The sequence below is a fragment of the Miniopterus natalensis genome, chromosome 8 (assembly GCF_054644295.1).
Source record: "Miniopterus natalensis isolate mMinNat1 chromosome 8, mMinNat1.hap1, whole genome shotgun sequence".
Classification (NCBI taxonomy): Eukaryota; Metazoa; Chordata; class Mammalia; order Chiroptera; family Miniopteridae; genus Miniopterus; species Miniopterus natalensis.
This window is the reverse complement of record NC_142088.1, coordinates 36,801,163-36,814,396: the sequence shown is the minus strand read 5'-3', so window position 1 is coordinate 36,814,396 and position 13,234 is coordinate 36,801,163. Positions and strand designations below refer to the sequence as shown.

Sequence of the window (13,234 nt, the reverse complement as noted above, 5' to 3'; positions counted from 1 at the left end):
TCAAGAAGGAAATAGTTAGCAGAGTCTGGTTTAGCAGCAAATAATGTATAGGCTGAAAGCAAATAAGGAGACATTGAAGGTAGGAAACAATTCACTGATAGAGCCATCAGTTGTTGGCCAACTCTATTTTTATTGCCCCTCTTTTAACATAATACTTAGTATTGAACAAGATATTAAAGAGCTGGGTGCGCTGAGACAATTCTGAATGTTTTATATTAATAGAACTTGCCTGACCAGGCGTGGCTCAGCGGTTGAGCGTTGACCTAGGATCCAGGCAATCGGGGTTCGATTCCCGGTCAGGGCACATGCCCAGGTTGTGGGCTCCATCAGTGATTCTCTCATCATTGATGTTTCTATCTCTCACTCCCTCTCCTTTCCTCTCTCTGAAATCAATAAAGATATATTTTTAAAAAAAAATAGAACATAACGTTATAGCGGTGTTAGGTGCCTGGAGACATCTTTGATCCATATTCAAGTGTCATCAGTTCAACCTCCAGGTATTTGTTTCATGACTGGTTAGCAAGTCACATCTGCCCCAGACAGGGAAGGAGAGACAGGCTGTGTTTAAATAACTTCTTATACAAGTCTAACATTTTAAAAGTGTACTTTTTATTTGATGTAAGTCCTATTTGATAAATGTCTGATGATTAAAATGCTGCTTTCCAGTAAAGCTTTCTAAGTATACCAACTTGGCAAATTCCATTGTCCTTTTAGAAGGCACATAGCATATAAAATACATGAAATTAGCATTCCTCACTACATGCTCAGCATAAATTGCTACATGCCTTGGGCATGTAATAATTTGCAAGGCTTAACAGTATAATGAATTCCTCTCCTGAAGTGATATTTCTTCCCTGATCTATATGGACACAAAGACATCATAATTCTGTTATTTTACCTCCATGAAACTTGAAAAGTAACTTTCACACCTGAGAGGCAGTATGGATTCTGGATTGTAGCCTATAGGACAGAGCATTTTATGTGACATCCATCCCTTTATAAATTACTTTATTTCACAACAGCTATAATTTTATGTTTCATTGGAAGTAAAACCCTGAATACTAAAATCAAATAGTATTCATAAGACTAAGGAAACCTCCACACTCCAGATTACTATAATACTAAAAGATTCAACTTAACTTGAGTCTGTCTTCAATACATTACACTTTGTCACTGTTACTAATGTGATTTCTGGCCCCAGAATTTGTACACAGCTTGTGCTAAATGCAGTGGGTGTTGAGTCCATACAAATGTGAGCAGCAGAATATGATCCTTGTATTCCATCTAGAATAACCGTATTTCATTAAATCAATACACCATCAACTGTTAGATGTACCATCGTTTTGTGCATTACTAAGAAAGAAAAAAACTACCATCAGTTAAAGTGACGCGGTGCTTCAGAGGTGTTAAATGTGGGGGAAAGTGTGCATCTTAGAGTTAGTGGAATGTGGTGTGTATGGGAATGTAAACACAAATTTGGCTGAAGGCACAGAGTAGCATAATTAAAATCCCAATCATACAACTTACTATCCTTCCTATCTATAGCATTCACATACCCCAAATAAATATTTAGTGTTGGGATAAAAGTTCCATATATATTTGTTTGTTCCTGAATTCAGCAGTTTCCTGAGACTTGGCCAAATTTGTTCTGTACAAAGATACTCTTCATAGAATCTTTTACATCTCTTTTTAGCTGTACACTAAATTCAAATTAATATCAATTTGGACATGATTTGGCAATATTTATTAAGGTCTTAAAAAGATCTTATCCTTTGACCCTTTGGTCCATGGCCGATATGTGCAGTCTAAGGAGGTAAAACTGAATGTAGAAAACAATTATGCAGTTAAACATTCATGGCAGCTTTATTTATTCTAGTAAAATTCAGTAATAGCCTAAGTGCCGATAATAGGAAATAATCGCTTATTATGCAACTATTAAAATCATATTTGCGAAGAGTTTGCAACATAAAGTAAATGTTTATGCACAAAGAATAAGTGGCAGACATAGCATGTGAAGTACGCACCCGTTAAATAATGTGAAAAATGCATAGGGAAAAAAATATACCAAGCTACCCATGGTTGGTTGATAGAGCACTAAGATACGAATTGTAAAAAATATTTTCCTACTTTCTGCATTTTCCAAACATTCTGTTTTTAAATTGAAAAAACGAGATTTTAAAGAGATATCCAGGATTTGATCCCGTAGTCATCCTCTCATTCCTTTTGGACCAGTTTTGCTCTTACCAAAGGGTTTAAGTCTGACGCTTCCACCTTGCCCTGTGTTTTGTACCCGTCTCCAGCCATCAGGCTTCCGTCCGTGCTGCCTTCGCAGAGCCCACGGTTCCATTCAGTGACGTGTCTATGCCAGAGTCACACCCAGCCTAAGGCAGACCCTCACGCGTCGTCTGCCTGGGCGGGTGAATGGTAGTTCATAACCAGAGAGATGGGATTGGGACAGTTGATTCTGGCTCGGAGCATGGTAACTTGAGGATGGCAACTTCTTTTATAACTTGGGAAGGAACTGTGTGTTTCTTGGATATATTAGAGTTGAATGTGTGAGAGAGACATGAGGTGTTGGGGAAATGGGCATCATGTGGAGCGCTTTCAGTGCCGGCCAAGTTCACTGACAAAAGCAGGTAGTGGGAGCAAGCTTAGAACCTGCCTGGTGAAGAATCTAGGCAGAGTGCCCGAGCCTCCCTTTTAGGCCTTTGGTCCCACCTGCCGCGAGTGGGCACGGTTATTACCGTCACGTCCCCACAGCTTTTCTTGCTCACTGGCTGATGCGAGCGGCTGGTGACCTGCCTCCTTTTCCCTTGTTTCATCACTGTTCAGGCTCCTTGGGCGCATTCCGTACATTGCTCCTGCCGTTACCTGCGCTCTTCCGTGTTAATTATCACCAATAGCATCATTACTCTGAAAAGACCTGTATTCCTCAATGTTCCCAAGGCTCCCATGATACCACTACAAAGAAAATAGTTGAGTTTCAGGGGAAGAAATGATAAGTGTGGTCCTGAGCACTCTCTGAGAGCTCTACACCACAAAGCTGGTTGGTTGTAGCAAACTTTGGAAACAGTTTGAATGATCAAGGCAAAAGGAGGCGCCACCCGGGAAGACGCACAGAAATGGGCTGTTGCATGCTCAGTTGTATGCTCACACTTTCTACCATTGGGGTTGTCAGAGTTGGAACAGTATCTATTTCCATGCATTTTGGTGTAACTTTTTTCTACCACTGCATATATATTAATAAAATATTCCTTTAAAATTTTAGCTCATACCCTATGGATATTAATGGGGAGAGGTTACCACGTGTGCCTTCTCATACACCTGTAGACAGGATTATATTCGATGAATATTGGACAAGATGAGCGTTTATGAGAATTTAACTTTTTTAAATAGCCAGAGCAAACAATTCTACACTCTCCTTACAAACGGCAAACCTGTGTTTAAAACTCCCACCCTGAGGAAAATCATTGTTTAACCTTGCCCTTGAGTTTTTGTGGGGTTGTTTCATTTAACTCTGTTCCCCTGGCAGCAGAGGATGCAGTCTCTTTGAGGGAACCATTAGTTGAGGTTTGTATGAAACCCTGAAATAAAGACTGATTCTGCAAATAAAACCATCAAGGCCTCCAACTTCCAAAACAACAAAATACACCTGGTTCCAATCATTTCAGTAGCTAAAACACTTCCAATATATACTTTGGACAGAGAAATGATGAAAGAACAGATAAGCATATGTGTAGTGATAGCAAAGGATAGGAATAATGCAGTTTTGTTTTGTTTTTTTCCAAATTCCAAGTACTTGAGATTTTGCTCCAAGAAAAATCATCCTGAGCACTTTTGTAGAATGTAAAGATACTAGATTTCTTCCTTTGAAGTACCTGGTTTATTTATTAAAACTGGACACATATATCCACCTTTAATCCATCAATGCCTAACCGCCCACCAGACCAAGTATGTTGTATTTTACACATATTTTACGAACTGGATCAAAGACTTTATACAAAAGCCAAAAGCTATGAGTGAACAATTGTCTTCTCAGAAAGCAGAGCTGGATTTAAGGGAGAGAGGAGAGACTGTCCTGTGCTGCATACTCAAGGACCCTGCACTGCACCATGCAGGTGTGACGTTAGCCACTGTAATTATCCTGGGTATTTTACTAGGTACCGAGTTATAATTAGGATACGACATTTGTATATACCTTGGTTTACTGTATTCATTGGCTCTATATGAAGAAAGGCAAAATGCCCATTCCCTGGGGCAGATGTCCTGACATTTATCTTCAGAATGTCCTGACATTTATCTTCCACTCTGCAACATTCACTTCCATCTCCTCATTGCTGAGAAGGAAAGGAGCTGTCCAGCTTTTCACTGAGCCTTGTTCTTGAAACTTGATGTGATTCCAGTAGCTACATGTCTCATGTAAATGGAACATGGTCCGCTGCATCGGTGTGATGCGTGCACCTTTGTCCACAGGGCTTCCGTACGGAGCCATGCTCTGCACACTAAACTCTTCTAGCAGGTGGTGTTTTACTGGTGCTGGAAGCAATGGGATGCAGACAACTTGCAGTTAGTTTCCTTTCTGTGCTCTGTTCCTCATTATGTTTGTTGATGTCTCCACTGTTCCGCGAAGGCACCTTTTGGTCTGCACTCAAGTTAGTTCTGCCGCACTGCCATGTATTATGTGCTCCTGAAAAATGAAAATACAACTATTTTCTTTCACCTAACTAAAAAATAATTCTCTAAAATATAAAGCCAATTCATTGTTCATTCCAGTTGCAAATAATTTTTAAGAGAACTATCTGGCTTTGAAACAGCTCCCAAACTTTAGAAACTGGAACAAAAAAAAAATGAAAGAATTAATAGCTTTTATCCCAGGGTGTAAAATGTAATATATATGTGGTGGTAGATGGGGCTTGGATGTAATGGGCCTGGCCTAAGGGAGAGAAAATTTCGTGAATTATTTTTGTGAAGTCCATGAACTCTTTCAACCCACTGACCTACTGAGTAGTAGTCTTATATTAAAAAAAAAAAAGAATACCTTAATTCTGAGCCATTTATTTCCTTTTTACCAGTCTGTCTTATGATGACTCCAAAAGTTACAGCTAAGAACATCATAGTCTTTGTTGTCTAAAATGTACCTGTGTGCTTGTTCTGTTTTATGCTTGCTTATTAACTTGAAATTACATGTGCGGTTTCTGTTATTTTAAGGCCCTCAACCAGAATGCTGAACTAAGGAGTCGGTTGAGCAGAATACACTCAGAATCTATTATTTGTGATCAGGTTGTCAGTGTAAATATTATTCCTAGCCCTGATGAGGTAAGGCTCATTTTTAATAGATATAGAGTACTTATTTTATAGCATCTAAATCTACTGCATATTTTGTTTATTTTTATACAATTCTTTCACTGTTAATAAGATTCCCTGCATAAATATTTGTGTTGCCGACAGCTTGATGTTCTTTGGAGTGAAGGATGTACATGAGCTTGACATTCTTGGTGATCAGGGTCTATTTTTATCTATTCCTACGCTCACCGGATGCCATTGCATATTTAGTTTCTGTATACTCCAGCTGGTGAACTTTCTGTCTGTCTCAGTCTGCATTTGAAATGGTCATATTATGAAATGGCCCATGGAATGTTTTTTTTAAAAAAAAACATTTTTAGCTGAGAAAGTGCTAAATAAGCGTTTTCTTAAGGTTTATTTTAAAAGCCCTATCTAAGCAGTCATCTGACCTTTCTAAGATAATACTAATGGTGCTGCTGCAGTTGCTGCTGCTGCTGATAATAATTAATAGCTGACGTATCAAGTGAATGCTTATTATGTGCTGGGCATGGTGCTAATCCCTTCACATGTGTTATCTCGTTTGACACTCCCACCGACCCTCTGAGGTAGGTGCTATTTTATTCCTTTTTTAGAAGAATTTTTGAAGAAATGGTAAAAGGATAGGAGAACATTCAGTATTTTGCTAAACTTCAGTGTGTAATTCTTTTTATAACCCTTTATAAAATCGTTTTATCGCCATGAGAATTAACATTTTTTATTAGTGATACTAGAGCTTTAGATACATTCATGCATATAACAGGGTGAGAGTTTTAACTAATACTAAACTTATATTTGCACCAAAAACATATTTTACTAGAAATCTGCCATCCAACTGCCTAGAAATATCATCTCAGGGAAGCTTCTCTTTAAGTTGCCCACCTGCCTGGGTCCCATGATCTCTGATGACACTAATGCTCCCTCCGCTGCCCGGAATCTAGAAGCATTTCTAAAACTTCATCATTCAAATATTAGTTAACAGTCTCACTTTGAGTCTTTTTTAAACCTTAAATGTGTACTAGGTAGAATATATATATGTTACAGTTTTTTTACATATTTTTTACTGAAACTTAAATATCTTCCTTGAGAACTATACTTATCACTTACTGAACAAAAATACAGTTTGAAATAAGGTTTAATACTCTAGTCATGTTTCCTTGACTAAAATTCATGATCTAGTTGGAAAATGACTTTTATATATTCTGTCTTAAAAATTAGTCTTGTAGATTATTTTTTTAGAATATCTATAGTGGTTTCTACAAATACTTCTTGAGGTTTAGTATACTAGTTAGAATATAGCTAGTAAGGGCAGACCTAAATATATGACAGTGAACTCATCTCCACAATCAGCTCAGGGTATTGATAGGAACCCAACTTGTTAAATTCCACTTAATATCAATTAAGCATAAACTTAAAACCAAGTTATGGTATCAGCACCTTTCAACTATGCCTTTTAGATTCTTTAGACATATTGGAAGGAAATTTATGCAGTCATTACTAGTTGCAAGTAAAAATGACTTGTGGTCATCACTCTTTTAACATATGGTGTGAAATTCTCTGGAAATCTGGCTAGCACATCATGGTCTAATTTGAACAAATAGCTGTTCTTTGCACCAATAATGATTGCACCATATGCTTCTCTCTTCTGTAGGCTGGTGAGCAAATCCATGTCAGTCTCCCTCTGTCACAGCAAGTAGCAAATGAGAGCCGCCTCTCCATGTCAGAGTCTGTCTCTGAGTTCTTTGATGCCCAAGAGGTGCTCCTCTCTGCAAGCTCGTCAGAGAATGAGGTAAGGTTCCTTGATGTGTCAACCCCAACTGCTTCTGACTGTGAGTTTGGGTTAAAGAAAATAAGACTATGTAACTTTTTAAAAAACATTTTAGTAAGATATCCAAATTATAACAAAGCCAAAAATATAAAGCCTACATTAGTTCCCATTCACTGAGCACTTAACACTTCTGAACATCAACTTATGACTTAAATTTGATAAATAAAAGGAAAGAATCAAGCATTTATTCTGATTTTCTTGTATGATTCATATTTAGGGTAAACAAATAGTTGACAACAGAGTATTATATAGAAGGAGACTAGTTAATCAATGTAGAAAGAATGAGAGAATTTGAAATACATCATTCATGCTTGTACATGTATGTGTGTGTGCATATTATATAATATATATAAAAATATATTTGCCAGAGACATGAATTTGAACTCAGAAGGTAATGCGTAGCATACCTAGTTGGGTAATTAGAGGTTTTGGAGGTTACCTCTGGGGATTGCTTTTCCTGCTCATGAGTCTTGGCAAGGTCTTGGAAACAAGGAACCTCTTATTTGGTCAGGTTGCAGAAATGTATTCTTTTACTGAAATTTAGTCAAGTAGGCTTTTTTCTTCTTTTTTTTCCCCATGGGAGAAGCAGCCGAAAGTTGTCCCACACAGTTGATTAGGAATTTCATCATTTGAGATTGCAAATCTGTACTAAATTTTGACGGAAAGGAAACAACATAGTTGCTAAATGTTATTTTTATATGCATAGAAAATAAAATAGATTGGAAGGAAACATTCTGACTAGTAGTAGTTGTTTTTGAATGTTTGGAATTACAAGTGATTTTAGAAACATAAATACATAGAAAAGAGAAAGGAATAATGAACATATATATCACTTTTCTAATGGAGGAGAGGTAAATAGAATTCTTGTATCAGGCACTAAATTTGTTAGCACAGCAAACCATGCACCTGCCTCTCAGATCCCTAGTCGGGTATTAACAGATTCACAGACTCCCATTCACAACCGAAGTATTCATTTAATTATTCATAATGATAATTGATGCTATCAGACAGACAAAATAATCATGCTTGCTGATTAGTGTGTCTTTCCCTGTAGGCAAATCTGCATGGGAAGCCTAATTGTAGTCAGGAGGTTGTTTGGTGAGCAAGGACAGAACAGGAGCAGAAGTGAGTTGAGTGAACTCGAGGCCAGGAGGGCCAGGATATAATAACTTCAGCCTTTCGTCTCCTTTATGGGGATACTCTGCCACATGGGTGGGGTTATTTGTGTCTATGAGCCAGTCTCTGCACCCCTAGGGACCACCATGCTGGAGACTTGCTACCAGCATTTTCTTTTCTGACTCTTTCCTGAGCTCCCATTGCTGACCAATCCTTCATCCTATTTCAGTCAGATTACAGTCAAACTCTGTTATCTGGGCTCTGACCCATCATCTGATGACTATAGCTTATGTCTTAGAAAGTGACCTATTTCCATTTCCAAGTTCTGGGCATACCCAGCTGGGAGTCCAGTTGCCACTTGCACCAGACAAAGGCAATAGAAATGAAGACGTGAGCCAGGCTATTGCACCAGTCCAAGCAAGAGGGTGGTGCTGCCCTGGCCGGGTGACTCAGTTGGTTGGAGCATTGTCCCGTGCACCAAAAGGTTTCGGGTTTCACTCCCAGTCAGGGCACATACCTAGATTGCTGGTTTGATCCCTGGCCGGGAGATAACCAGTCCATGTTTCTCTCTCACATCGATATTTCCCTCTCTCACTCCCTCTCTCTCTAAAAATCATTAAAAACATATCCTCAGGTGAGAATTATTTAGAAAAAAAAAAAAGATGATGGTGCTTCTCCCAGGGAAAGAGTGAACCTAATGGCAGAGGGAGGGACAAGGGAGTAGAGGGCAGAGGGCCATGGAGATATGTCCACTTTGAGACATTGGGAGCTTATCAGATTTCTCAGTGGCATTACCTTGCGAGCATTTGGATATTCAAGTCTAAAGCTCAAAGAGAACGCAGGTCTGAAGAAAGAGCAAGAGCCAGCCCCGGATCCATATAACCAGATGCCTGTGAGACATCACCGCCTGGGCGCTCTGCAGAACCTCTAGAACCTCTAATTCAGCATGTCGAAAACCAGTTAGTCGAAAACCAGTTAGTCAACAAACCACCCCCCCCCCAAGGAAAAACACAGACCTAGCCATACGCCTCATATTGCTCATCTAGGTACTCTCCTACCCAGGTGTTCACATCAAATACCTGGGTATTTTCCTTCACTCCTCTGCCTACTACACCGCCACCCACATTGACTCAGTCATCAGTTTCTATAACTTCTGTCACCCAGATACTCTCAGAGCCATGCATTTTCCTGCAGCTGCCCTGCCCCTACTCTAGTTCAGTCCTTTGTCATCTCCCCACTTCGGTTACCCTATCAATCCCATAACTGGTTTTCCCACCTCCCTTCTTGCCCCCCCTAATCTGTTCTTCACTGGGTAGCCTGATTAATCTTTCTAAAGTGCAAATCTGATCATGTTCCCATTCCCCAGTGTCCTCAGGAACCATCTAAACTCCTTAGCTAGCATACGAAGACCCAGATACACTGATCTCTGCTCTCAGCTGCAGCCTCCTGCAACCTCTGTTCTTCTGGAGCCCTCCAGAGGGCAAACGAGTGATTCCTAGGGCTGCTGGACACCCCATGCCCTGCAGACCACACTGGGGAAAACTGAACCCCCACCTTGTCCCTGTGCCGGTATCTTACAGGTTTTCATAAAGTAACTGTTTTTACTTTACTCCTGTCTTTCCTTTACTCAGTCTTACGTATTTGAAGAGTCTAGACCAGGAGATGAGCCCAAGTGACAGACACCATGATGTTCTCAGAGTCGCCCCTCCCCTTGAGCTGAGACTGTTACTGAGTCCGCCCCACCTGCCCACCTGCCAGGTCTCTGAGTTCCCTCGTGATGAGACCCCCGGAAGGCTCCTCAAGGCTTCACAGCAGCAGCTTGGCCAGCCCGCCTGGCTGGCTCACTTGCATGTGGGGATCCCGGCAGCAGCTGCCGGGGAAGATCCGGCTGCAGATTCTGCGCTGCAGCTGCCAAAGGAGTTGGGCTCTGCACTTGCCTTCCAGCCTGGCCGGACCACTCCTCCCAGAGAGCCGCGTGTTCAAATCCCTCACTCGTTTCAGCCCTTTACCCACAAGTCACCTTTAGAGAAGCCTGTCCAGCTGCCCTAGCTACAGGGTAGAGCTACCCTTTCTTCCTCTCTCCTGACTTTTCATATCCCTCTCGTTGTTTTATTTTTTTTCTTAATGCTTTTCACTGTCTAACAAAATGTATGTTTCAGATATTTCACTTGTTTCTTGTGCCTCTTCCTCACTAAATGTGCCCCCAGCACTAGGACAGTTCCAGTAAGCCCAGAGCAGGTACTCAATAAATATTTGCTAACTGGAGGAAGGAAGGAATGTTTTGAGCACCCCAACACGTGATTAATCTGAGAAACACCTGACCATTAGCTGTCTTACATTGACATTTTCCATAACTGAGAGAAAAATCCTCCCTATCTGATATCTACCAAGGCAGGCACATCAATTAATGAATGCGGGACTTCTTTTTTTTAAAAAATGCTCTTTTTGATCCACTCATTGCCTCTGCTTTTAAACTTACTTTTGCAATGCTACATGCCTGGTTACATTTAGAAGAAAAAGATTTCCTGAACTTTTTTGAATCCCTAAACCCTTAGAGAAATACTTGGCCCCAGGACTTCTTGACCATGGGGAAGAAAATGAGTATATATTCACTGTTTTATTATAATACTGCAAAGCCTTAACGTTATATATGGACAGGATAACATGAGTGGACCAGACTGTCAGCCTTAGCTACTGCTCACATATATGATAACGTAGGTCTTACTCAGGGGCCACCGTCACTGGAGAATTTTACATTCTACATGGATGTGGATATTGGACCATTTCTATCATCTGTTAATTTGGGGGAGATTAGTTTGGGGAAGAGGAATAGACTGTGTTTAGCTTTTTGTAAGATAAACATGAGTGTTTTCTTAACAAACGTTCAAACAATAAACATGCATGCAATGGTGAATTTGGTTTGGCCAGTCATTTGTCTCCTCTAACACAATTGTGTGTGGTTAGCTTCTTTTCAGAGAAATCGCGTGGAAGAGTTTGATTTACTTTTTAAAAAAATCAGGCTTAAGAAGGTGAATTTCATGAGCCTGATGGTTGAACCTTCATCTGTGTTGCAGCCAGTGGGAACAGAGCTGAAGCCAGCTGCAGTGGGGAAATAGGAATCAGAAAAAAAGCTTTACTCCCAGTTCGCTACCTTTGTGTACTTGCTTGGTGTGCAGTTTCTCTTCTGCACACTGAGCGAGTATTCTGTCCATCACTGAACAGTTATCTGTCTGTCACTCTATTCTCCCTAAATATGTGAGCTTTTCTCAACTCTGATTTTTAAAATATCAGCAATAAATCCAGAAGTCTTAGAGGCAAAGACTGACTGTTTGTATTACATACAAATTTAAAACTTTTACATGGCAAAAAAAAATGGCACAAGTAGTGTTAAAAGATAAATTGCAAACTAATAAAAAATGCAATCTATATGACAAACTGAAAAATATGTGAAATATAAGAAAAATTAACAAAAAATTAAATTCAGACTTTAAAAGGTGATTGTTTATGTATGATAGGTAGATGGATACTAAGAAGGTTGATCATGTATACTGTTTAAGTGGGTGTGGAGAGACAGATGCTCTCATGTACTGATGGTGAGAACAAATAAATACAGTCTTTGAGGAGAGCAATTTGGCAACATGGGACTAAAGCCTAAAAGTGACCCATTTTGAAACTGGACCCCAAAATCAAGTCTGTCACTACTGAGCCAATAAGCAGAGACAAGGTTCAATCATTTATGAGCGGTTTTTTATATTGCCAGCAATATGGAGTGAGCAGCAGGGATGGCACCCTGGAAGAAAACTACTCCCTCACATTTCGTTTCAAACAAAATGTCATATAGGGTTAGTGGGTGGGAGAAAATCTAAATTTAGTGAGTTCCAAGGGGCTGCCTTCTTTCATTACCCTTGCAAAGATTAGCCCCGGAATGCCGCCTCCCTACAAAAAAGTTCTGTCCTTGATCTGGGCTCCGGGCTGCCTTATATCCGTAGGGCCTGTGCTCCTTGTAACAGGTTCTTCAGTTTCCCAGGGTCTGTAAGAAAATATGTTTGTATTGACATTTTTAAATTGGGGTTAACACCCACCAAATGTTAAAAGTGGTTTCCTGCAGGTGATAGAATTATGGGTGATTTTCATATAATCTGTTTACCATCGTATAATTTCTAATTTTTTACAATAAGAATATTTTGGTTTTATGTGCAGGAAAAATACAACACTATTTCCATTTTAAAGAGAGTAAGTAAGTGCCAATAGCTTTCTTGCCTGCAGTGGTTTTTCCTATTCCTCTGAATGGCTGACCCTACTGTACTCTGTTTTCTAATCCCCCTGAATACATATGTCACCCCTTAAATTTTTTCTAATGCAAAATTTGGTTTCATTTTAGTTTCATGTTTTTGTTTTTCTCATGTAGACTGGCATAATTCTTGATTTCTCCCTGCCCCTAAATCTTCCTCCTCCACCCCCAAATATCTCCAAGTTTTATTCTCTATACTTCAGACGTGGCTCTCAGTCTCGGGGTCCTCGTTGTGTCCATCTTAACCTGAACTATTGGTATTTCTCTCCGGATCTATGTAGTATTTTATTATGTGGCCTCCTTAGAGGAAGCTGTCAAGTATCTTCCTAAAACTAAATATGACTCTGTCACTCCTTTGCATTTAATAACTTACAAGATTATACGTGCACCCTTATGTTGACATGAAAAGCCCTTTACAGTGGCCCCTCTTTCTGTTCCCCCCGACCTCTGCCCCAGCACTCAGCTTCTTAGTATTCCTAGAATAAATCTTTCTCTCATGGCCCTTTCTTCTGCACACTCTCGCTCTTCCTGTGCTTCTCTCCCATCCAACATCTTTTCTGGCACCCGGTTCAAATACTGTTTCCTTTGGGCAGCCCCCTCTGATCCCTCTAGGGGGAGTCACAGGGCCTCCTTTTTTGTACCTTCTTGTTGCATTATACTGAAATATTTCTGGTTGTGTA

The 13,234-nt window shown here is 40.0% G+C and overlaps 1 protein-coding gene across 2 annotated transcripts in view; it reads left to right on the top strand.

Moving 5' to 3' along the window:
* Positions 1–13,234, top strand: part of OSBPL6 (oxysterol binding protein like 6) — an 88,262-nt gene that overhangs the window by 59,041 nt on the left and 15,987 nt on the right. For both annotated transcript variants that reach the window (XM_016209837.2, XM_016209775.2), the window contains 2 exons: positions 5,209–5,316; positions 6,971–7,108. In XM_016209837.2, coding sequence (XP_016065323.1) covers positions 5,209–5,316; positions 6,971–7,108 — 246 coding nt within the window. The remainder of the gene's footprint in view (positions 1–5,208; positions 5,317–6,970; positions 7,109–13,234) is intronic.